The 27,656-nt window shown below is 31.3% G+C and overlaps 1 protein-coding gene across 1 annotated transcript in view; it reads left to right on the top strand.

The window, feature by feature from the left end:
* LOC114334826 (gustatory receptor 5a for trehalose) overlaps positions 1 to 20,267 on the top strand; it is a 36,743-nt gene extending 16,476 nt beyond the window's left edge. The window contains exons 6-8 of the mRNA XM_050662391.1: positions 2,646 to 2,963; positions 16,833 to 16,922; positions 20,044 to 20,267. Coding sequence (XP_050518348.1) covers positions 2,646 to 2,963; positions 16,833 to 16,922; positions 20,044 to 20,103 — 468 coding nt within the window. The 3' untranslated portion in view covers positions 20,104 to 20,267. The remainder of the gene's footprint in view (positions 1 to 2,645; positions 2,964 to 16,832; positions 16,923 to 20,043) is intronic.
* The last annotated feature ends 7,389 nt before the right edge of the window (positions 20,268 to 27,656 follow it).

Genomic DNA, 27,656 nt, shown 5'->3' with positions numbered 1-27,656 from the left:
ATTTGAAAAAATCTGGTTTTAAAGTAAAATTTTTAAAAAATTAAATTTTGAAAAAATGCTTTTTTCAGAATAACTTAAAAATTGTTAGAGATACCAAAAATCTTAAATTATAAAAAAAATCACCTTGCATACACTCGTGATAAGTGACTCGTTCAAGCCCTTTTAAACTACAGCTCTTTCAAAAATAAGGACTTTAACCCGATGAAACTTACAGATCATATGATCAATTCGTACGCGAGTAAAAAACTTGTGAAGTGGTAACAATTAAGTTCATTTGAAATGCTAATTAGGGGGTGATTTTCCAATTTCTTACCAAAAAAAAGGGACCAACATTATTTTGAGAGTAACTTGTTTACTTTTGGTGCTAAAAATTTGTTTTAAAAAACAAAAATAAGCATTTGTTTAAACACTTTAAAAAAGTTAAAAGAGTTTTCCCCAAAAAAGTGCTTCGTTTTTTGGTTATGGCACGTAAAATTATTCAATTTGGAATTTGACAAATATGAACCTATTTTTCATTAGCTGTAACTCTGCTTCTACTAGGTCTAGTGACCTAATATATGCACCATGTTTTTCACTTTTTAAGTGCTATATTTTAATAAGAATTTTTTTTCTCGACCAAATATTTACTTTTTGAGTCATTTGTGAAAAACCGTCTGAAAACGTGGATATTTTGTAGAAAAGTTAACATATTCACTCGGAAATAACTTGAAAAGTATTATTTTGGTGAAAAAACTTTATAGAACAGAAGTTGCTTAGAATTATTAATTTTATCCATTTCAGGACTTATTTCGAACATATATTTTTCACCCGCAAAAGGGGGTGAAACTCACCCCTACGGCAAAAGCACACATCGCCACAATATCACTTTTTTTCTTTAACTTGTTAGCTATATGAATGCCCAATTTCATGTCAATACAAGCGTTTCTTTAAAATTTAGAGCTTTTGCAATATTTTACCTTTAACCCTTAAACGCCCAAGGGTGGGTAAAAAATGTCCACCTAATGCGTATTCCCTTGTAACATATTTATTACGTGTTTAAAAATTTGTCAAAAATTCTTTATTGTTAAAAAGACAGCCCTTTATCGAATGGTAATTTGGTTCTACCTATATTTTTAAAAATAAAAGTAATATCTTGAGTTAAATATGGGTGGGCATAAAAAGTACACCCTTGGTAAATCTCGTTACTAAAGGTTTCTACATAATTTCTCGTTGGTAGGAACATAATCCATATAGTTATCGACGTATAATTACATAATCGACATAATTATCCGCCAATTTGGTGGCTGAAAGTAAGAATGTGGAGAAAATCGACAAATCTGAATTACGAGCTTTTACTGGTATGTTAATTTTGATGTACATTGTAATTTTGTTGTAAGGTTTGTAAATTGTTTATATTAATATTTTAGAAGATGCTGTGTTTATTAAGCATAAGATTCTTAAGTTTAATCCATTTCCAACAATTCTCAATAAATATATTAGTTATTTTCGAGGTGGACATTTTTTACCCACCCTTGGGCGTACATGGGACCTAAAAAAGGTTGGGCGTTTAAGGGTTAAAGAACGTACTAAAATGAAAATCCTAATTCCAAAGAAGAAGATTATAATATATTGATAATTAATAAGAAATCCTTTATTAAAAATAAAATAAAAATTCCATTTTTATTCAGTTGCAATGCGAAGGCAAAACAATCTTATTTTTCAATTAGAATACGCAGCAAAGTCCAGCCCTCTGAATCGACGATTTTCGACTCTTTTTGGAGTCTCATGGGAGAGAACGTAGGCTTGCTTCTCCATACTTCAAGTGATCAGCACCGAGAGTTTATCCCCCACACCGCAACTGACGTGAATGGACTAGGTGACTAGCGTCATCTGGCAATTGAAAGATGAACTAGTTTTTAATCCTAATAGCAATATTAATAATATTTAAATATATTAAAATATTACTAAAATATTTTGAATTGAAAACTTATTGGTCCATTTTCTTGGTAACACCGCCAAGGCTTCTAAAATTTGCAAGCCAGATGGATCCTGAAGCGAAGAAAACAAGAGGGAATTCAAAAACTTACAATTCACGACCCCGTCTGTTCAGCTGGTAAATTCCAACAGAAAAAGGACCTACTCAAAGAAGTAACGACCGATATAAAAATAAAATAAAAATTCCATTTTTATTCAGTTGCAATGCGAAGGCAAAACAATCTTATTTTTCAATTAGAATACGCAGCAAAGTCCAGTCATCTGAATCGCGATTTTCGGCTCTTGTTGGAGTCTCATCGGAGAGAACGTAGGCCTGCTACTCCATATTCCAATTGACCAACAACAAGAGTTTAAGTTCAGTTTTACCAGCTGAACAGACGGGGTCGTGAATTGTAAGTTTTTGAATTCCCTCTTGTCTTCTTCGCTTCAGCATCCATCTGGCTTGCAAATTTTAGAAGTCATGGAGGTGTTACCAAGAAAATGGATCAATAAGTTTTCAATTTAAAATCTTTTGGTAATATTTTAATATTTTTAAATATTATTAATATTGCTATTAGGATTGAAAACTACTTCATCTAAGAAATCCTGTATTATCTGTTATTAGATTCAATTCAGTTAAATTGTTTTAAAGATTTTGTTTCTTGTAGATATCTTGTAGTAATCTGTTTCAGGTGAACGACATGGTCGTGTGGAAAACTCTCAGAAAAGACTACATCCGCATTTCAGAGCTCTGCTTCGTTGTCAACGAAAAACTCTCAGGCATTATCATCTGTTGTTTCCTGATGGACCTATACTTCGTCTTAATTCAATTGTATGGAAGTTTACGCAACATGGAGAGCGTCATTGAAAAAGTATACTTCTTCTTGTCGTTCGGACTAGTGCTATTGAGGATATTTTGTATGTGTATATTCGGAGGAGCAGTCTATGAGGAGTGGAAAAATATTAAGTTCCATTTGAGTACAGTGGATGCGACTGCGTATAATGCGGAGGTAAGAATATTTCGCTCATCCGGAAGAAGAGTGACACAAGTCAAAAAATGCATAATTTCAGTTATCTTGTTATACTAAACCCCAAAAATCCTGTACTTTTACCAGAAAGTATCACATAGATGTCTACTTCCAATTTCGTAAGATAGTGGTAGTGTCATTATTTATCTTCTTCTTCTTCTTTCTCGAAACTCCCTATGCCCCTCAGAGGCGTCGGAGGTTTTATTCATCTTCCATCCATCTCTTTCATTTCTTGCGGTCCTTTGCTAACTCTTTCATTTGTTGATGTGTTTTTCCTTTTTCCTGTCCAATTTCTATAATCTGATTGATCCATCTCTTCCTTGGCCTCCCTTTCCTTGTTTTATTATATCTTTTCGATTTCATCACCTGCTTTGGTAGTCTTCCCTGGTCCATTCTGTTAATGTGTCCATACCATTTTAATTTTCTTTTTTGCATCTTGGTTATTATCGATTCCTGTTTCAGTCTTTGTCTAATATCTTCATTTCTTATTCTGTCCAATTTCGTTTTTCCTGCTATTTTTCTTAGCTGCTTCATCTCCGCTGCGTTTATTGTACTATCTATTTTGCTTTGTTTACCCATGTCTCACTTGCATATATTAAAGTTGGTACAGAGATTGCGTTGTATACCTACCTTCAGTTTTATTTCTTTATATATTTCTTTCTTTCCAAATATTGGTATTTAGTGCATAGTAGATCTAATTTGCTTTTTTCGCTCTGTATGAGATTTCTTGATCTATCTTTCCATCCTCTGATATTATTATTCCAAGGTATTCAAACGTCGAGACTGTTTCTATTATTTCGTTTCTACACCTAAATATCGTTTTGTTTATTTCTTGCCTTTTCTTTTGGGTTACTATCATGGTCTTCGTTTTCTTTACAATTATGTACCTCTATTTTCAAATTTTCTATTTCCTCCACCCAGATATCGATTAATTTTTGTATTTTCTCTTTATTGTCTGCTATTATTACTAAGTCATCTGCATATAGTAATCCCTCCATTCTCACTGGTACTAAATTCCTGTACCCTATTATTGACTGTAATTGCCTTGACCTTCTTTTAGCGCTCTTCATTACTCTATCCATTACTAATATAAACAAAACTGGGCTGAGACTGTCCCCTTGTTTTATTCTTCTCCTTAGGTTTATTGTTGGCGATCTGTTTCCGTTTATTTGTACTTTAGCAAGTACGTTTCTATATGTACTTTTTACCACGCTTACTATCTTTTGCGGGATTTGCAGATCTTCCATTACTTCTCTATTTATAGAATCAAAAGCAGCTTTAATATCTATAAACGTAATATATAAGTCTTCTACTATTTCGTTTTTCCTTTTAATTATATATCTCAGTATGTATATATTATCTCTTGTTCCTCTTTCCTTCCTAAAAGCCGCTTGTTCTTCTAGCTTTTCCTTCCAGTTCTTTCCTGAGCTTCCTTTCTATTATCCCGATGTAGACTTTATATGCCACTGATGATAAGCATATAGCCCTACAGTTATTACATTCCACTTCATCTCTTTTCTTGTGTATTGGTATCAATAAATGTTCTTCCCAGTCTTCCGGTATCTTTTCTGTTATCCATTCTTCCCTCATTATTTCCAGTAGCCAAAGCTTGCCTCGTTCTCCCACGTACTTCATCGTCTCCGGATCTATGTCATCGGCACCTCCCGCTTTTCCAATCTTTATTCTTGCCAATCCTTCTTCAATATCTTTGATATGAATTTCGTCTACTCGATTGTCTCTATCCACTTCTCTTGCCTGCTGTCCTCTCTCCTCATTTTGTTGGTTACTTGCCTCGATTTTTTCTTTATAGTGCTTATTCCATATGGTTAGTGTGTCTTGTATGTTTGTTTTCAATTCATTCGCTCATTTCTAATTTCTCTTATTTGTTTCCTTTTTGTTCCTTTCATGCTTCTTATTTTATTCCAAAACTGTTTATTGTTATTCCCAAAACCTTCGTTCAATTCTTCACCGAATTCCTTCCAGCTCTTCTTCTTCACATCTTTTACTAGTTCTTTCACTATATTTCTCTGTCTTCTGTATTTGTCTCTGTCTTGCTTTTCATTTGTGTTTATGTATCGCTTCCACATTTCTTTCTTCTTTTTTACAGCTTGCTTTATTTCCTTATTCCACCATCCAGTTCTTTTATTACTCTTCACATTCTTTCTTATTCCACATACTTGTTTTGCAGTGTTCCATAACGTGGCTCTCAATTTTTTCCATTTCTCTTCTATATTCCATATTTCCTCATTGTTTTCATGCTGTTCCAGTATTTTATCTGTCTCTCTTTGGTACAACTTCCTCATTTCCATATTTTTCATCTTATGTATTGCTATTCTTGTATATTGAGGACTTCTTTATTATTTTCATTAGTTTCATATTTATCTCTGCTGTCACTAGTCTGTGTTGGGTATCGAGTTCGGCTTCGTTCTCTGTTTTTATATTTTGTATCGTAAGTTCTGCGTCTCGGGGATATACTATGTAGTCAATTATGCTTCTCGCATTTCTTTCTTCTGCTACGTATGTATATTTTTCGGAGGAGCAGTCTATGAGGAGTGGAAAAATATTAAGTTCCATTTGAGTACAGTCGCTACGACTGCGTATAATGCGGAGGTAAGAATATTTCGCTCATCCGGAAGAACAGTGACACAAGTCAAAGTATGTATAATTTCAGTTATCTTGTTAAATTGACTACAAACATCCTATACTTTTACCATGAAAATTGTCATCTATTAGTCGCTCATCCGGAAGAAAAGTGGCACAACTCAAAAAATGTATAATTCCAGTTATCTTATTATATTAAACCCCAAAAATCCTGTACTTTTACCAGGAAGTATCACATATATGTCTACTTCTAACTTCGTAAGATAGTGGTAGTGTCATTATTTATGTGACACTAAAATTAATATTTTTATTCCGGAACAATGTCACTTTTATGCTCTGACGTTCGACATAAACGTATGGTTATTTATCACGAAAATTGTTGTAAATGAAGTAAAGAAACACAGACTTACTCACAATCATTATGTTATGATTAATGTTAATGATTGTGAGTCTGTGTTTCTTTACTTCATTTAAAATGAACTCACATATGCAACCCATTCAACATTTGAAAATTGTTGTATTTCGAGAAATGTCGTAGTCATGTTTTTTATATTTAAAAAGTGACCAATGTTTTAAATGAAAAGTGACATAACTCAAAATGTAGATTTTTTTCTTTGTTAAATCAGACGTCATCAGAGGTTAGTCAGGCAATAAACTCTATGAAAACCAATAAATCTGCTGATCCAGAGTCCAGATGAATTACCTAGCGAGTTGATAAAGTTGGTCAACGAAAAAAACCTGGACATAATAGTAGAACTGTTCAACGCTATCTATACTACAGGAATCATCCCTAGAGAAATGTTGACATCAACATTTATGTGTTTGCCAAAGAAGGTGAATGCAAAAGAATGCAGTGACTACCGAACCATAAGCTTAATGTCACATATCTTGAAAATTCTATTGAAAATTATCCACGCCAGAATACACTCTAAACTGGAGCTGGATATTAGTGACACTCAATATGGGTTTCGCAATGGTATGGGTACCAGAGAGGCATTATTCTCCTTCAACGTGCTGACACAGAGATGTTTGGATGTTAACCATCTTTACGTCTGTTTTATAGACTACAATAAAGCGTTTGATAAAGTAAAACATGATCAACTCATGGAAATTCTTAAAATTAAAAACCTAGATGAAAGATATTTAAGACTAATAACACACCTCTGTTACAATCAGCGAGCAATAGTAAGAATTGAAAAAGAAACATCTGAAGAAATGGAAATAAAGAGAGGAGTCAGGCAAGGCTGCATACTATCACCTCTATTATTTAACGCTTATTCTGAAGAGGTAATGCTAGAAACTTTGAAAGATAAAACAGTCGGCATAAGAGTAAATGGAGTCTTAGTTAACAACGTCAGAAATGCAGATGATACAGTAATAATAGCCGATAGTTTACAAGACCTGCAAAGACTCATGAGTAAAATAGAAAGGTGTAGTAGGGAGTACGGACTCTCTTTCAATATCAAAAAGACGAAGTTTATGAAAATTAGTAAAAACAACCATAATACTAACGAAATCTTGATAGTAGAGGGCCAGCAGATCGAAAGAGTAAAAAAGTACACTTACCTAGGAACACTTATAACAGAAAATAATGACTACACTACAGAAATAAAAGTCAGAATCGAAAAAGCACGTTCTAATTTTATAAAAATGAAAAAGGTCCTATGTAGCAAAGATTTAACATTAGCTCTTAAAGTACGCCTAACAAAATGTTACGTCTACAGTGTTCTATACTATGGAGGGGAATCATGGACGTTAAATGTAGAGACAATGAGACGACTTAACGCCTTTGAAATGTGGACCTATAGAAGAATTATGAGGGTTTCCTGGGTAGATAGAGTTACAAACAATGAAGTACTGAGAAGAATAGGTAAAGAGAAGGAAGTTGAACTTACAATTAAAGAAAATAAGCTATAGTATCTCGGACATGTGATGCGGGGCGAGAAGTATGGCATCCTACGACTCATAATGCAGGGAAAGATAGATGGCAGAAGAAGCATCGGAAGAAGACGAATTTCATGGTTGAAGAACCTGAGAGAATGGTTTGGATGCAGCTCAAAACAACTATTTAGAGCTACTGCCTCAAAAATTAAAATAGCTATGATGATTGCCAACCTCCGTAGCGGAGATGGCACCTGAAGAAGAAGAAGACGTCATAGTTTTTTCGGTTAGGCTTCTTGCACAATTAGAAACATTCATTTATCCATACTCTTCGTATTTAATTTATAAATTTTAGCAGTTACCGTTTAAAACTTTAACAGTTAAATCTAGATCTAAAAAATATGATAAAAATATATTTTTGTCTCTCCTGAAACAAGTTGTTTTTTGAGTTGTGACACTCTTCTTCTGGACGAACGATTTAGTCATTGAAAGATTTATTATTAAAATATTTCCTTCAGCTCCTTAGCCTATTACTAACTGCGACGGACCCCTATTAACACACTCTGAAGTAATACAAGCCATATAATCATCAAAAAATGACACGTGACAGGTCTTAAGGAATTTCCAAGTGAAATATACAAGCTTATAAAAAATGATAGTAATGTTCTACAGACTGGAACTTCGTTTTTCAATCGGACACCTACCTAATGGTTGTTCCAATTCATTGTTTATTGCTCTACCTAAGAATACAACAGCAAAAACCTGTGATGACAAAATAGGTGTAGATAATTACATAGGAGAATATCAACGTGGATTCAGAAGATAGCCCGATCAAGGAACACAAAAATTTACGAAAACCTCCAAAAAAATAAAGGAAGGATGAAAATTTGGGAATTACTCCAGGCTGTGGGTGAAAAATAGGTCGATTTCAGGATATAATTCAGGAATTTTTGAAACCTATCAGGTGTTGTTAAGGACGACGCCAGGAATAACTTCTACTAAAATGTGACCAAAAATATAGTAAGCTTTTTTTGTTATTGCGATTTTCATTTGTTAAATTTGCAATTTTTAAAGATTTTTAATTTTGCAGCTTAGGATATTGATTCTAGGGAAAAACTTTTTAATAGAAAGTTGTAGTGAATTAAAAAACCTACAATTTGAGCTATGGTAAGTTTAATTTCGTTTATTGGTTATTGCAACACAGCCTGCGAAAGGTCCAAAATGGCCGTTTCTTACAATTGCGTTATTTAATATACAAATAACTTTTTTCATTTTTTTTTAAGCTTTAAAATGAAGATCTTTCAATTCCAGACATAAAAAAAAATTGTAAGCTGGATTAACGAATTTGTTGCTTAGATATTATAAATTGTTTATCCCAAGAGGTCAAATGTCGAAGGCTATAACTTTTTGAAAAAAAATCGTAGAGAGTTGGTGAAACATCCAACCTACTTCTAAAGAGTTATATTTTCATATTCTGATGTAAATAAATGCGTAAAACATTTTTAAACTTCAAATTTTTGGGTTTGAAAATAAGGGGGAAAATTTCGTTATAAACATTTAGAGCTGAAGCGGCCCTGTACATTCTATGAGTTTTTAACTTACAGATTATTGTTACTGAAGACAAAACAAAGATTTATAAAAAAATAAAAATTTTCTACAACCAAATGAAGCCGAGATAATTGTTTCTTTTCTCTTAAATCGTAGTGTCTTTATTTACAACAATTAAGAAATTATTTTACAGTCATTAACTAAAGAAAGAGTTATATTATCTTAAATTAAAAATAATTGTAAAATATAGTTACATTTAATTATTAAAAATTATTTTTAAAATCGGTGCTTTTGCGAGCGTCCGAATTTTGCAAATCGCCCGGCTCGCTTCAAATCCTCGCGCTCGGAAAATTTTTACGTAACTTGTATTAAATTTTGACCGAAAACAATTTAATAATATTACCATTATAATATACAGTCTATTTACCACTGTATTTGTTTTTCTTGATAAACTTTTATATGTGAAATCTCATTTCTGAAGAAATAATATTACAAAAATGATACATAATATATATGAAATATGTAACTATATTTTTAACTTTTTCATTGTTATATAAATATAATAATAATAATGTTAATTCTTATTATACAATATAAAACTTTTTCTTCTTGTAGTGACTATCCGTTTTGGATGTTGGCGACCATCATGGCAATCTGTACTTGCACACTAAATCAGTACTGCTGTTCTAAAAAGATTTGTAGTTGTTGTGTTGAACGACGTACGTAAATTTTCTAGCAAGGTAATCCTTCGCCTTCCTGGTTCTCAGTTTCCAAATGGGGTTTGCCAAATTGCCATGATGGTATCCAACATCCAAAACGGATAGTCACTACAAGAAGAAAAAGTTTTATATTGTATAATAAGAAGTAACATTATTATTATTATTATATTTATATAACAATGCAAAAATTAAAAATATAGTTATATGTATCATTTTTGTAATATTATTTCTTCAGAAATGAGATTTCACATATAAAAGTTTATCAAGAAAAACAAATACAGTGGTAAATACACTGTATATTATAATGGTAATATTATTAAATTATTTTCGGTCAAAATTTAATACAAGTTACGTAAAAATTTTCCGAGCGCGCGGATTTGAAGCGAGCCGGGCGATTTGCAAAATTCGGCCGCTCGCAAAAGCACCGATTTTAAAAATAATTTTTAATAATTAAATGTAATTATAGTTTATAATAATTTTTATTTTAAGATAATATAAGTCTTTCTTTAGTCAATGACTGTAAAATAATTTCTTAATTGTTATAAATAAAGGCACTACGATTTAAGAAAAAATAAACAATTATCTCGGCTTCAGTTGGTTGTAATTTTTTTTTATTTTTTTATAAATCTTCGTTTCGTCTTTAGCAACAATAATCTGTAAGTTAGAAACTCATAGGATGTACAGGGCCGCTTCAGCTCTAAATGTTTATAATGAAATTTGCCCTCTTATTTTCAAACCCAACATTTAGCTCGGCTTCAGCTGGTCGTAGAAATTTTTTATTTTTTATAAATCTTCGTTTCCTCTTCAGCAACAATAATCTGTAAATTAAAAACTCATAGGATGTACTGGGCCGCTTCAGCTCTGAATGTTTATAACGAAATTTGCCCCCTTATTTTCAAACCCAAAAATTAGAGGTTTAAAAATGTTTTACGCATTTATTTACATCAGAATATGAAAATATAACTCTTTAGAAGGAGATTGGATGTTACAACAACTCTCTACGATTTTTCTTCAAAAAGTTATAGCCTTCGGCATTTGACCTCTTGGGATAAACAATTTACAATATCTAAGCAACAAATTCGTTAATCCGGCCTTGCAATTTTTTTTTTATGTTTGGAATTGAGAGATCTTCATTTTAAAGCTTTAAAAAATAAAAAAAAATATTTGTACAACAAATAACGCAATTGTAAGGAACGGCCATTTTGGACCATTCGCATGCTGTTTTTCAATAACCAATAAACGAAATTAAACTTACCATAGCTCAAATTGTAGGTTTTTAATTTACAACAACTTTCTATTAAAAAGTTTTTCTCTAAAATCAATATCCTAAGCTGCAAAATTAAAAATCTTTAAAAATTGCAAATTTAACAAATGAAAATCGCAATTCAAAAAAAACACAATATTTTTGGTCACATTTTAGTAGAAGTTATTACTGGCATCGTCCTTTACAACACCTGATAGATTTCAAAAATTCCTGAATTATATCACGTTTTTTCACCCACAGCCTGGGGTAAATAGGTAGTTAAAATTGTCTATTATTATAAGAAAAAGTTTACAATTCTACATCCCCTCCATTTTACAAAAATTGGGAAATACGGGGTGAAAAATATTTTCTCGGGAGTGAAAAAATATACGTTCAAAATATGCCCGGAATTGGATAAGGTGACTAATTCTAAGCAACTTTTGCTCTATAGAGATTTTTCAATAAGTCAATACTTCTAAGGCCGGTTGTTCGAACGCTAATCAACAATGATCATTATCAAATAATTAATTACTGTCAATGTCAATTGTTAAAACATAATTAATTACAATTCTGAGACTATAATCAATTAATATAACAATAATTATTAACATAATTAATAATAAATCTCATAATTGTAATTAATTATATTTTCAGCCACCCAAACAAAGTTGACATTGACAGTTTTGGTGACAGTAATTAAATATTTAATAATGATCATTGTTGATTAGCGTTCGAACAACCGGCCCTTAGAGTTATTTGCGAGTGAATATGTTCATTTTTAACAAAAAAGAAAACATGTTTTTGGACAGTTTTTCTCCAATAACTCAAAAAGTAAGAAATTCGTCGAAAAAAATGTTCTTATCAAAAATATAGCCTATAAAAATGTGAAAAAAATGGTGTATGCGTAAAGTCTGCATACCCACCAGCAGCGGAGTTATAGCTAATGAAATAGTAGGTTCTTATTCGTCCAATTCCAAAATCGAATATTTCAAAGTGAAATGACAAAAAAACGGAGCACTTTCCTGGGAAAACTCATTAAAACTTTTTTAAAGTGCTTAAAAAAGGTTTATTGTTGTTTTTTAAAAAAACTTTTAACATTAAAAGTAAGTGAGTTACGCTCAAAATATTGTTGGTCGCTTTTATTTTTTGGTAAAAAAAGCGCGAAAATCACCCCCTGTAGGGAGGAAATGCGGGGGTTATGCCACAAATTTCCTCCTAGAGCGTCAAACCCTCGTGACGACCTGTCGAGTTTGAGGATAAGTATTGTAAGTACTTACAGATTTACAGGATTTGCGGTGTGTGGCGACTGGTTCAGTTTCCTATTTTTTACGGAGGTGAAATTATACACTGCACTGATTTTAATTTAAGGTACTGATTTAATTTTAAACATGAATACTATAAAAAAAACACTTAACTTGCTAAAACTACTTTGCTCTTGAAATATTTAAATGAGAGAGAATAAAAAATTAACTATTAGACGAGAAGATAACTTACAAACGGTGAAAAATGCTGAGAGAGAGAGAGAGTAGCGTGGCGTTGCTTGCTTTCAACTTTTTGGAGAGGGCGGAAGTGGAAGTGATTTTTCGGAAGTAAGTGGAAATGCGATTTTTTGAGGGACCGGAAGTTTTGAAAGTGGCCTTTGACAATATAAATATTTAGACATTTATAATTCTATGGTTGGTTTTCCAACACCCTAATTAGCATCCAAAATAAAATTAATTGTTACCGCTTCACAAGTTACTTTGCTTATGTATTCTTTATATGATCTGTAAGTTTCATCGGTTCAAAGTGCGTCTGTTTGAAAAGGCTGTAGTTAAAATGGTTTGAACGAGTCACTAATCAGGAGTGTATGCAAATTTTGAACAGTCATGGCATAACCAATTTTTGTCTACCAGGAAAAAAAATCCAAAATATTCAGAAAAGCAAAACGTACATTTTATTACTCTTTGAAATTTTTGGTATTACTAATAATTTTTAAGTTATTTTGAAAACAAAAATGAAATTTTTTTCAAAATTAGAAAAAAACAAGAATGTGTGTGTACTTTGTACGCACGTAAGAAGTTATACTTCTACTACATATTATGTGATTTTTAAGACAATATCAAAAATTTTAAAAAATAAAAGAATAAAACGCACACAAACACATTGAAAAATGCCACAAAGAAAAAATGATTTCTAAACGATAATAATTGTTGGCAAAAATTTTAAATACGCATTTTCTGAAAAAAAAATGTATAACAAATGTACTTACAATCATAACATGCATAAAAAAACAAAACTTGCATCGGGAATTGAACCCGTGAATTTCATGGCACTTTGATTCGTAATCGAAGCGTAGACTCACTCGTCCAATCGCACATTATTTATCATGTGGAAAAATACGGTAACTGAACGTTTTACTGTTTGACAGTTGTTTTAAATTTTGTTTAAATTTTGTGGAAGAAAATATAAAAATATAACAAAACAGTAAGAAAACAATATATTAGATGAATATTGGTAGAACTTTTGTTGGTAATCAAATTAAGTATGTAAATCAAAGCATTACATACCTACTAGATAAATAAATCTACGGCAAAAAATCATAATTTAAAAATAAAAATCGAACCTAATTTGGGATTTCTCTCTAACATCCGCATTCTTGAGAAAATAAATGTATGTATGTCAACCTAATCCAAATGTATAATTACAATATGATTATAATAAAAACTACTTACTAAATTAGAATGAGTTTTCCTTGTCCAAAATAGTCCAAAAGTCCAAAAATATAGGTATATGAAAACTATTTAAAAAGGCAGTATAACTATTAACTAACTTTTGTTTGTTGTTTCTTTTCACACAAATTTGAAAACGCAACAACCATAAATAATCTAAATACAGCTGTGCCACAGCCGCCATATTGAATAATTTTTGACATGTCATTTGAACATCCAATCAGAACAAAGTTATAATGCGCATGCGCCCGGTCGCTAGGTTTTACCATATAAAAATTCACCCTCTATTGCCGGTAAAGAAGTATAACTTCAAAAATTTTTAAACCATTTTTTTTTCAAACACACGCACTTTAAACCGATGAAACTTACAGATCATATAAAGAATACATAAGCAAAGTAACTTGTGAGGCGGTAACGATTAATTTTATTTTGGATACTAATTAGGGGGTGATATTCGCGATTTTTTTATCAAAAAATAAAAGCGACCAACAATATTTTAAGCGTAACTCACTTACTTTTAATGTTAAAAGTTTGTTTAAAAAACAAAAATAAACCTTTTTTTAAACACTTTAAAAAAGTTAAAATGAGTTTTCCCAGGAGAGTGCTCCGTTTTTTTGTCATTTCGCCTTGAAATATTCGATTTTGGAATTGGACGAATAAAAACCTACTTTTCATTAGCTATAACTAAGCTGCTGGTGGGTATGCAGACTTCATTCATACACCATTTTTTTCCATTTTTTTATAGGCTATATTTTTGCTAAGAATATTTTTTTCGATAAAACCTTACTTTTTGAGTTATTTGCGAAAAACTGTCCAAAAACATGTTTTTTCTTTTAAAAAAATGAACATATTCACTCGCAAATAACTCGAAAAGTATTGATTTAGTGAAAAAACTCTATAGAGCAAAAGTTGCTCAGAATTAGTCATTTTATATAATTCCGAACTTATTTTGAATGTATATTTTTTCACCCCCGAGAAGGGGTAAATCCCTCCATTTTTGTAAAATGGAGGGGATGTAGAATTGTAAACCTTTTCTTATTTATTAACAGACAATTTCAACTACATATTTCCAAATTTTCATCCTTCCTTTATTTTTTTTGGGTCAGATTGTTCTTTGATCGGGCTAAGAGGACGCAGCACAATAGCAGCTACACAAAATACAAGCAGAAACCTACGAATATAGGAAATTTACAATGGCTATATTCATCTACTTCAAACAAGCTTTTGACAGAGTAAAACTCAAAAAAGTAAGAATGATAAAGGAGAAAATCATAAAACAGAGAATAGGGTTAAAATAAATGGAAAAGAAACAGATAACTTTGAAGTCAGTGAGGGGGTGCGATAAGGGGATCCACAGTCATCACTGTTGTTCAGTATGCTTCTTGAAATTGTCGTCAAAGAATCCGGAATCGGCAAAGCAAGTTCTTATCAACGAAAACACCAATGTTTACATTGGTATGTACCATATTGACAGTGAAATATCGACAATGACTGATAGTTCAGAAAAATAAGGACAAAAAATATCCTGTTGGTGACACAACCTCATCCAGGCAGAAACCAAATTTTTTGACTAGTATGATCATCTATAGTAATAACCTATATGTTTCCTGCAGCCGATTTTGATGATACTTAGTTATAAACAAATGAAGATCAAAAAACGGTAAATTTTCGCTTTTTTCGTCTATTGCCAAAAAGTTAAGCATTTTAAACAAATTTGAGAGTAAGAAACCCATAAATCGTATAAAAAAACTCCAATATGGCGTTCGCTGAATATCTCTAGCCTTATTGGTGCTAGTAAATTTTGAGTTTTTTTAAATATTCATAACTTATGTAAAATTTAACTTAGAACCTTTTTATTACACGGAATGCTGAGACTTCTGGTGCTTAAATCATACCCTAAATTTCAAAGTAATTGGTTAAATAGTTTAAAAGTTATTTAATTTGTTTATCCCAAATTAATTTTTTTTGCAACACTATAAGTCAGAAAATGATGAAGTTACAGTAATACTTTGGATAGTTTATGAAAGAAGAAGATTTACACCATTAATTTTATTAAAAAAATGACAAAAATAATTCTAAGTATTGCAAAATTATTTTACAAGAACATGTGAATTAAAAAAGGGGTGGGGGCTAACTTCGTCCGTAATTGCCCTATGACAATTGTTTTTCTTTGTAAATGTGTATAAAAATTCAGTCTTTCTAAATATGAAAAAATAATTTTTCTATGGGTAACGGTTAAAAAGTTATTCTTAAGTTAAAAAATTGTTTATAAGTAAGCAAAAAATCGACATATTTTGCAAAATAACTTTACACTGTTTAAAATTACTTTTTGTCATTTTTTTTAATTAAGTTAATAGTATAAATGTTCTTCTTTCAAAAACTGTCCGAAGTATTACTGTAACCTCATAATTTTCTGACTTATAGTGTTTCAAAAAAAGTTAATTTGGGATAAACAAATTAAATAACTTTTAAACTATTTGACCAATTGCTTTGAAATTTAAAATATAATTTAAGTACAAGAAGTCTCCGCATTCTATGTAATAAGAAGGTTCTAACTTAATTTTTACATTAGTTATGAACATTTATAAAATCTCAAAATTTATGACTTATTTTGCAATTTTCTAAGCAACAAATAAGGATAGACATTCAGCGAACGCCCTATTGAAGTTTTTTATATGATTTATGAGTTTCTTATTCTCAAATTTGTTTAGAATGCTTCACTTTTTAGTAATAGACGAAAAAAGCGAAAATTTACCGTTTTTTGATCTTCATTTGTTTATAACTATGTATATCATCAAAATCGGCTGCAGGAAACATATAGGTTATTAATATAGATGTCCATACTACTCAAAAAATTTGGTTTCGGCCTGGAGGGGGATGTGTCACGAGAAAAATCTTATTTCTCTGGACTATGAGATGGTTGAGACCTATCCAAAGAATGCCAAACACACTGCTACCCAAAATAATACTAATGGGAGGAATAGAAGAAAAGAAGAATATAGGTAGGCGAAAAACCAGGTGGAAGGATGTTAAGAAAGGCAGAAGCCTAGATATCCACATATTGAAGTGAATCTGACTGACACAGTTAGATACATACGAGTACACATGCATGCCCATTTTTAATTATTATACAATCCATATGTTTCAGGTTGAAAGACTGATGACACATGTAACTACATGCGAATTGTCACTTTCTGGCAAGAATTTTTTTAGTATATATCGAGGATTGATGTTGCAGGTAAATAAATCTTATCTATCTTGAAAATAAAAAAATATGAAAAAAAGTTTTAGGAAACGCTTTTCTTTAGTTACAAGTGACTAAAAATATTATAAAAAAATCAACTAAAAAGCAAAAAATAAAAAAAAATCCAAACTAGAAGGCTTATTCGAAAAAAATTGTTAGAGATACAGAAAATCTCACACATTCGTTAAAAAATTGAAAAAATGTAACACATTCGTTAAAGTAAAGCGTGGGGCGCGTCTTCATAGAATAAACGGTTTGAGGATAGATACTTTTTTTACTTTTCGCGCCCTACGAATGTTTTAGATTTTTTCAATTTTTTAACGAATGTGTGAGATTTTTGTATATTTAATCTGCCTAACAGTTTTTTTTTTTCGAATAATCCTTCGAGTTTGGATTTCTTTTTTTTTGCTTTTAAATTGATTTTTTTATATTTTTAGTCACTCGTAACTAAAGAAAAGCCGTTTCCTAAATTTTTTTTCATATTTTTTTATTTTTTACTTTTTAGTCTTACACTTTTCAAACATTAAAATATATCCTCATGTTTAAAAAAAGGATGTACAGTAGAACCTCGATTATCCGTCAGGGCACCAGACCAAGGGTATGACGGATAATCGAAAAGACGGTTAACAGAACATTAAAAAATATTAAAAATTCATAGTACAACTCTCAAATTTCATTTGTATGGTTTGTTTGGCAATATAAGAGGGATTTGTGTTCGTACAATCGAATCAATTTAAAATATTTTGAAACCTTTGTTTGTTTTATTGTTGCTTCACATTTTGCGACGGCTGAATTCCTTAATCGACAAAAGATCATACAATCTACTTTATTGGCTTCTTCTTGTTGAGAATACCACTCGATGAATAAATTGCATATTATGCGATGCAGCTTCTCTAGATTATTTCGCAAATCTTTGTCAGTTACATAGGTTCATCAACATAGTTACAGTCAAGTTCCAAGTCTGTGTCAGCTTCTGAGTCTGTTTGGTCCGCCTTTGTTGCCATTTCAACGATTTCTTTATCTGTCGGCAATGAATAGCCGTTTGTGTCCTCATCACAAATCAAATTAACTTTTTTTTTATTTCTTTAAATTAAAATTTTTGCTTATGTAGTCAATACAACTTCGGTATGTACCCTGACGGTTAACAGAGGTGACGGTTAATGGAGAGACGGATAATCGAGGTTTCACTGTACCTATATGATAGACACATTTTTTTCATTTATTTCAACATTTGATATATACATTATACATTTTTTATGATTTCTACATACATTTCTTAATTTAAAATCATTATTTACACCTATTACAGTTTTCGCATTCTTTCCGTCTCTTCTAATGCTTTACTATTGCACGGTGTAGACCCTGTTAATTTCTCGCGAATTAAGAATTCTCATGTTTATTGTAGCACTAAACGTCTCTACCTTTGATTTTCTACGACTACGTTAAAAACACGAATTTTTGAATTCAATTTTTGGTTGAAGATTTGAACGAAGTTGAAGCGCCGATGTTTATATAAACAAAGATATGAGCGTTCAAAATAGTTGCCGCTTAGGATGTTTATAAACATGATGTACAAACATGAAAAGTAGTCGGAATCGGCAAAAAATTTGAAACTATTGTTTATTTATGAAGAACAACCTAAACAATTAACGTAAAAAGTAAAATTATGCATAGTTCATATAATTAGCTACAATCTGTAAAAGTTTCAAGTTTCTTCATTGTAAAAAACAAGAGAATTTAAGCATTTTCCATTAAAATCGTTTTTTTTTTATTTAAACAATTAATAAACATAAAAAAATGATGAAGTAGTTTTCAATCCTAATAGCAATATTAGTAATATGTATTTAAAAATATTAAAATATTACTAAAAGATTTTTAAATTACACACTTATTGGTCCATTTCCTTGGTGACACCTCCATGGCTTCTAAAATTTGCAAGCCAGATGGATGCTGAAGCGAAGAAGACAAGAGGGAATTCAAAAACTTACAATTCACAATTCAAAATTCACATTCAAAAAAATCTTTTATTGGCTATTCGTGTATTGTTCCAGCGAATTCATATGTCTGCAAATTTTCATTCATTTGCATTGAAGAAAAGGCAGTCAAATTAACGTCTAAACATTTGACATAAAGGATTGAACAAAAGAAAAGCGTTTAATAAAAGAAGATTATTGAAGATATTCTTCTTTAGCGGCGAATCGATTGAGGATAAAATTTGATTGATCCGCGCGCATGCGTACACCGACAGTATGGTATTAGTTGTTATACGGGCTCTGATTGGGAAATTTTGAAATGATCTGTCAATAATTATTTAATATGGAGGTTATCGGTAAACAAAAATATTTTATAATATTAGTTTTTATTGATGTGTGGACAGAAATAAAATCAAATTTATAATGGTAGTGACTTTTTAAATAGTTTTGAAAAGCCGCAGGTACGTAATTCTAAATGTTTCAGTTGGAAATACCTAATAGTTTCAATACCTATCTATTTGGAAAATGTAAACAAAATAATGTAGTTACCTATTAGTAGGTAATGCTTTAATTTACATAATCTGATTACGAACAAACTTTCTACAAATCTTCATCTCATATATCGTTTTCTTACTCTATATTTTGTTGTATTTTATTTCGACAAAAATCAAACTAATAATTTTATTAAATTCATATAAATTTATGGTGTAAACGTTTAGTTTGTGTATATTCCCACATGACGTATACGAGAGTTTGGTGCAGTTTGAAATGGCGTCAACTTTCGTACGGCGCGGTAGATATGAAGTGGGTTCAAGCCCCAAGCAAGTTATTATTTTTTTATTTTTTTTTATAGATTTTATGATTGTAAGTATATTATTATATAATTTTTGAAGATATTCTTCTTTTTTGAAAGTGGTAGATAAGAAAGTTAGTTTGATTTTTAAATAAAATAAGTACAAATAACCTTTTAAGTATATTTACTTCGTTTAAATTACCTATTATAATAGAAGAATATCTTCTTACATGCGTACAAAGTACACACACATTCTTTTTTTTTAGATGTCACTTATTTTTATATCTCACAACAATAGAATGAACATCTGGGCCTGAATAAATATTAATATTTTTGTTGATTTTCGCAGATGGCTGGAGCAATAGTAACCTACGAGTTGGTGTTGATTCAGTTCTACAAAAGAAGATAACGCTTGTCTTCTTAAGTCACAAGAAAGAACAAAAATATTCCATTATAAAAGTGCAGTACTTACCAATCATAACAATTTTTATTGATTTTTTTACCAAAATGTATATAAGATACAAATATTAAACTATGATATTGTAAGGAGTATTATTATATTATTATTAATTTTATTTGATTTTATTTCATCCTCTCTCCTCACCTCTCTTTTATCCCTTTAATTTTCTTTTTGATATTTCTCTGAATTTCTTTGGAGTTATTTAGGTCTTTTGCTTTTTGTTTTCTTCATTCTTCCATAAGTTGGAATTTATACTGTCATCCAAGGTTTTATGTTTTCTCTAAAAGTGGTTTGAGAGATTTTTCCAACCAAGGGTTGAACCAAAACAAGGGTATGTTGAATTTTTCTTTGACTTTTCTTCTCGTTAATTATAAATTTCGTTTCCCCACATGTATTGTTTTGTATGAGACTCCTTGTATCGATGATTTGCTTGGAGCTGGGGCTCTTTACAGTCTTTAATCAAAATCTCTATTTTTTCTTTTTAAATAAATATAATATACATACCTATAGAAAAATTAGGATGAAGTGATGGTTAGGTACTGAAGGAGATAGTTTGGAGCGTATCAAAAGAACGCGTCTCAATATGTTGTGAGAGTAACACCAATCAAAACTGTCGTATTTAGTTTCCTTTACTTCTTATAATCATGCCGAAAGACGCTTTTAACATGGGGGTGGTTGCCACCCCATCTCCGGGGTGGAAATTTTTTATTATATTTTATTTATAAAAGTTGGTAAAAACGTTCATTCTAAGCAAAAAACTTTCTATACATTTTTTTGATAAAATTGATAGTTTTCGATTTATTCGCTATGGAAAGTGTTAGTTTTATATCTAAAACATCAATGGTTTTAATAAGTTTTCTGATAATAACTCCAAAAGTTTTCGTTTTATCAAAACAACTTTACTTAAGAGGATCGGTTACTTATTTTCGGCTGCAATGCTATTCAAATGGGGATTAATTTTTTTCGAATCCTGAGAAAACTAATAAGTATTTTTGAAAAATTTAAACGCAGAATGAAAGATTACGTTATTAGTGAGTGCCGAAAGTCCCTGAGAACTTCTATAATGTTTATTTTAATAAGTTACAGGGGTGAAAAACTAAGAGAAAATTTAGTGTGATTTTGAATTTCAAATATCTCATTCAAAACAAACTTTTTATTTATTATAAGGGACTTTCGGCCCTCGGTAATAATTTAGTCTTTTATTCTGCGTTTAAATTTTTCAAAAATATTTATTGGTTTTTTCAGGATTCGAAAAAAATGAACACAATGCCGTGGTAATATTTTCCAAATCTATCTTTGTCTTACAACGCACTCAGCCGAAAATAATATTGTCAGCAAATATTGTCAGTCATAGACACTGACAATCAGTGACAATTTTAAATATTTGACATTGCATCGGGAATATTTTGAGTTATTGATTAAATATTATTGATATATAGTGTATTTGATAAATAATTGATTTAAGACGTGAACTTAATAAAAAGTTATTTATTGTGTATTATTTGTGGAAGATCCAAGCAGAGAATACATCAGGATAATATATTCTGTGATCCAAGTATTTTGTTGTTAAAGATGTTCAAAATTGTAACCGTTCCGTAATAATATTATTAAAAAATCACTTTTCCCCTTTTCTCGATTGAGTATTACTGAATTAATAATTTGCAATTATAAAAATAACAGTTATTCAAGAACATTCAAAAGCCATCTCTTTAAATTAATGATGACATTTTCAAGTAGAATGACATTCTAGTAATGTTTACAATATCCATGCCAGTGTGAATTTTACTACACGTAATTTGCCGTGTAAAGACAGAAAAAGTAGGGATACACGTAAAATATTTGCGAATTATGTACCCATAGCCTTAACAGAAATGTACCTTTTGAAAAAATAAACAAAACCGTTTTTTTTTTTCATTTTCTTTAGGACCAATAGTAATAGAGCTATACTTTATTATATGTTAGCTCTTCTTCGTCAAATGCTAAATATTGTAGTTTCAAAGTCAAAAGACGGGAAAACTATGCATTTTTCGAGGACAACTTGTTCAAACTAATTTAAAGTACTTAAAAATATCTATCTCCAGAAATAAAAAAGTCTAGCTCAAAAATTAAGTGATTTATAATGAAAAGAATGTCAGTCCCTATTTTTTTAGCGAAAAAGTGATCGCAAGCAACCCCCTAATCACCATCCTAAAATTCGTCATTGACCTTATTTGGTCTTTTTTATTTATGTATTATTAATAGGTTCTAGAAGTTTGACCACCTTAGAATGATTAGTTTTAAAAAAAATGGAGGTAAAAGCGAATAAGGAATTTTTGTAGTTTGGAAAAAAATAGCCTTTTCTTCAGAATTGCAAGATAAGCATCAGAGGTACGAAAAAATGTTTAAATATGAAATTGTAGCTTATTCCCAAGAACCCGGTTTGAAAAAAAAAATTTTCTGTGTCAAAAATTGAGTGAGCTATTAACAATTAAAACTTGTAATAACATGCAAAAACCACCTTTACCAATTCTTTCAAAATCACCTCTTTTTGCGAATGATAATTTTAAAAAGATTTAATATTAATAGGCTTATAGATCTTGTAAAAACCTACAAAATTATAATTGATGGATTCGACCGTTACTTGATGGAAGTTCATTTTATCTCACAATAAAACACTGAAAAACGTTTGTTTTCTATACTTCCACAAAATTTATTACAACTATGGTATTACTACAGCTGTATCGGCAAAGTGCCTTTCTCAAGTGATATATTTTACAATGCGTTTGCCTTTTTAAGTCTTTAACTGAAGAGGTTGAGGAGTGGGGAGCTGTTTGTCTCGAGTTGGTCATTCAGAATTATATCTGTATTTTTCAATTTATTAATTTCCATTGATTCTAAAAGTGATAGCTTAAGGCCTTTATTTTGAATATGTAGAATTTGAAACTCTTCATTGAAAGAATGATTATGATCTAGAAGGTGAAGTGCGTATGTAGAAGTGTCTGTTTTTCTATTGTTGAAAGCCCTTTTGTGTTCTGCTATCCGTTTGTCAAAAGTTCTGCCAGTTTGACCGATGTAAGTTTTCGGACAGTCACCACAAGTTAGTTTGTACACACCACTCTGTAGTTGCTTTCTCTTTCGGCTTTTATTACGGAGCTGTATAAAAAGAAACTATAGGTCTTATTGGGTGGTCAGGTTTGTGTAGTTTAATAATAGTTTATACAGCTCCGTAATAAAAGCCGAAAGAGAAAGCAACTACAGAGTGGTGTGTACAAACTAACTTGTGGTGACTGTCCGAAAACTTACATCGGTCAAACTGGCAGAACTTTTGACAAACGGATAGCAGAACACAAAAGGGCTTTCAACAATAGAAAAACAGACACTTCTACATACGCACTTCACCTTCTAGATCATAATCATTCTTTCAATGAAGAGTTTCAAATTCTACATATTCAAAATTAGCCTTAAGCTATCACTTTTAGAATCAATGGAAATTAATAAATTGAAAAATACAGATATAATTCTGAATGACCAACTCGAGACAAACAGCTCCCCACTCCTCAACCTCTTCAGTTAAAGACTTAAAAAGGCAAACACATTGTAAAATATATCACTTGAGAAAGGCACCTTGCCGAAACAGCTGTAGTAATAACATAGTTGTAATAAATTTTGTGGAAGTATAGAAAACAAACGTTTTTCAGTGTTTTATTGTGAGCTACAAAATTATTTTTAACAAACTTTCTAAGATAAAAAATAAAAAAGAAACGGTTAGAAAATCAATATATTTTTTTGACAAAAAAGGAGAAATGAAATTGGAAGCATAATAATGTAAGTTAGCGGTGTTTTTAATCATTGGCCTTATTCATTCTTATTTATTTATGTATTATTAATAGATTCTAGATGTTTGACTGGCACAGAATAATTAGTTTTTAAAAAAAACTGGAGTTAACAGCGAATAAGGAATTTTTGTAGTTTGTTAAAAAATGCCATATTCTTCAGAATAGAAAGATTGGCATCAGAGATACGAAAAAATGTTTTAGTATAAAATTATTGTAGGTTATTAAATTCTCAAGAAATTGGTTTGAAAAAAATTTTTCTACGGCTAAAATTGAGTGAATCGTAAATGAGTATATCAAAAAATATTGATTTTTTCTATACAAAACTAACACTTTCGATAGCGAATAAATCGACTATTAATTTTATCAAAAAATGTATAGAACATTTTTTGCTTAGATTGAATGTTTTTATCAACTTTTGTGGTCAAAATATAATGAAAAATTTCCACCCCCGAGATGGGGTGGCAACCACCCCATGGTAAAATCGCCTTTCGGAATCATATAGATTTTGATCCTTGTTCCCCCACACTTCTTTTCCCATTATTTTACCTTGCATGACAAGGTGAAGTATGTCATATTTTTCTGGGTGACGCATTATATGACCAAAGTATTCCAATTTGCGCCTTTTAACCGTGTTCACTACTTCGCAACTTTTATTCAAACGTTGCAAAACCCTTTCGTTTGTGACTCTTTCTACCCAACTGATCTTCAGGATACGGCGGTAGACCCACATTTCAAATGCTTCTAGGTTTTTTAAAAGCGATTCTGTCAGTGTCCATGCTTCGACCCCGTAAAGTAGTACTGGGAATATATAACATCGGACCATTCTTATGCGAAGTTCCAAATTTAGATCATGACTGCACAGGATTTTCTTAAATTTCATAAGACTTGTTCTTGCTTTGGCAATTCTACTTTTTATTTCTGTACTAGGGTTCCAGCTTTCATTAATATGAGTACCCAGATATACAAGATTACTTACTCGTTCAATTGAGTCATTACCGATTGTTACGTTATAGTTATTATTATTTACGGCTGCCTGTTTACTAATAACCATAAACTTTGTTTTTCTTGCGTTGAGTTTGAGTCCATATATCGCGCAGAATGCCACCATTCGGTTCAATAACGCTTGAAGATGTTCAATTGATCCAGTCAGCAACAAGGTGTCATCTGCGTATCTGATATTGTTCATAAGCATACCATTAATGAGTATTCCCTCTTTTGCGTTTTCCAACACTTCATTTAAGATTGTTTCAGCGTAAAGATTAAACAACATTGGTGACAATATACAGCCTTGTCGAACTCCGCGCTTGATTTTTACTTCTTCAGAGCACTGATTCGCAACCCTAATACATGCAGCCTGGCCCCAATACAAATTTGCGATTATTCTAATGTCCCTACCGTCCAGACCGGTAGTTTTGAGAATATGTAGCATTTTTTCATGACGAACTTTATCAAAGGCCTTTTCAAAATCAATCGCGCACATGAAAACGTCATGATTTACATCTCTGCATCTTTGAATTAAAACTTGAGTTGCGAATAGTGCATCACGCGTTCCAAGGCCACAGCGAAAACCGAATTGAGTACTTGAGATTCTTTCCTCAATTCTTCTATATGTTCTTTGATGAATTATTCTGAGAAACGTTTTCAATACATGACTCATTAGGCTGATGGTGCGATAGTCGCTGCATTTTGTGGCTCTGTGTTTTTTTGGTAGTACAACAAATGAGGATTTAAGCCAATCTTTAGGAATTTTTCCGCTTTCGTAGATTAAGTTGAACAATTTCGTAAGTATCTTAATGCCCTCGGCACCTAAAAGCTTTAGTGTTTCTACGTAAATCCCATCTGGTCCGATCGCCTTGCCGTTTTTTGCGTTCTTTATAGCGTATTGCACTTCTTCCTTAGTTATTGGAGGACCGCTTATGTCATTTAGCGTTTCTAGTTCACTTCTTTAATCATCGAATAATTCCTTTATATATTCTGTCCATCGTATTAGTTGACCTTCGATATCGATTATAATTTTTCCGTTTTTATCTTCGATTAGTGGAGGATTACATTTTTTATTCAGTCCTGCAACTTCTTTCAGTTTTTTGTGCATATTGAATGCGTCATAGATACGCTCGTAGTTCTCAATTTCTTTACATTGTTGTTTATGCCCCTCTGATTTAGCTGATCTTATTTTTCCTCGAATCATACTGTTTAGCTTTTTGTATTCTGTCAAATTAGCATTCTTATATTTTCTTCTTACATCCATTAAATTCAATATCTCTTCTGTCATCCACTGTTGCTTATTCCTACGCTGATTTTCCATTAGATGGTCTTCTTGGACTTTTTCCAATGTTTCTTTGCATGACTCCCATAATTGTTCTTCTGAATTTTTATTTCCCAATTTCTGAAACTGATCTTCTAATTTATCGGTTACTATTTCTTTCACTTCCGCATTTGAAAGTTTATCTTTGCTGATCCTAGGAGATATTTTGGGTTTTTTAATCTTTTTAAATTTAAGTAATACTTTAGCTGCTAGTAAGTTGTGGTTGGAGGGTACATCCGCTCCTGGATATGTTTTGGAGGACAAGATAGCATTTCTATATCTTTTTGATATACAGATATAATCAATTTGATTTCTTACTATTCTTCCACAAGTGTCCATAGGAGATTTCCAGGTGTAAAGTCGTCGCTTAGGCAAGTCAAAAAAAGTGTTGGATATTACTAATTGTTTTTCTACACAAAATCTAATCATTCTATCTCCACGGTCGTTTCTCGTTCCTAAACCAAACTTGCCAACAACATCTTTTTCACTACCTCTTCCAACCTTGGCATTGAAATCCCCCAATACAATGTTTATATCTTGGCTTCCTGTGAGTGATAATAAATAGTCTAGATCTGAATAAAAGCTTTCGACAACTTCATCGTCATATTGTTGTGTAGGTGCATATACCTGAATGATGTTTAAGTCTGTACGATTTGTTTTTATTTGTAACATTATTAATCTATCTGAGTATAGCACGATATTTTTTACTGATTTTGCGACATTTTGTTCTAAAATAAATGCCACACCATTTCTATGTTGCGGACCTTCGTCACCAGAGTAGTAAATTTCATAATTATCTATCGTCATATGGCCAGAACCCGGCCACCTCATCTCGCTTATACCTAAGATATTTATATTTAACCTTCGCATTTCCTTGATCGTATTGTGAATCTTTCCAGATTCAAACATACTTGTAATATTCCAAGTCGCTATTAAACATTCCTTATCTATTACCAAATTTGATGAATTACAGGGAATTCGCTTGCTGACGACTGGGGAAACCCTGCTGTTTCCCACGCCGAATCTTGGATTCCGAGTCCCATGATTAGTAAATATATTTACATTATTAACATCTGTCATCATGAGTTACTAGGGAAGTTATAATCAGGTAGTTACCCGTTGCTTTCCTGATTCCACTGCCGTTGACTAACTTTTCAGCTCATCCGCCTTCGGGGCCGATTTATCCTTGGACTATCCACTACTTATTCTCAAATTTTCAAGCAAATCGATCCATTCTGTAAAAATTGCGAGGTGAAAAGCTTCGGTTCCTGGCCTATAATTTATAAACACAAATACGAATTTACAATTTACAAAATCAAAACATTTATTCTTAAAACTCAACAAAAATTGTACAAAAAATATAAAAAAATTCTACAAAATAT

Source organism: Diabrotica virgifera, chromosome 9, assembly GCF_917563875.1.
Source record: "Diabrotica virgifera virgifera chromosome 9, PGI_DIABVI_V3a".
NCBI classification, from domain to species: Eukaryota; Metazoa; Arthropoda; class Insecta; order Coleoptera; family Chrysomelidae; genus Diabrotica; species Diabrotica virgifera.
Note: the sequence above shows the minus strand (reverse complement) of the source record. Positions and strands in the feature narration are given on the sequence as shown.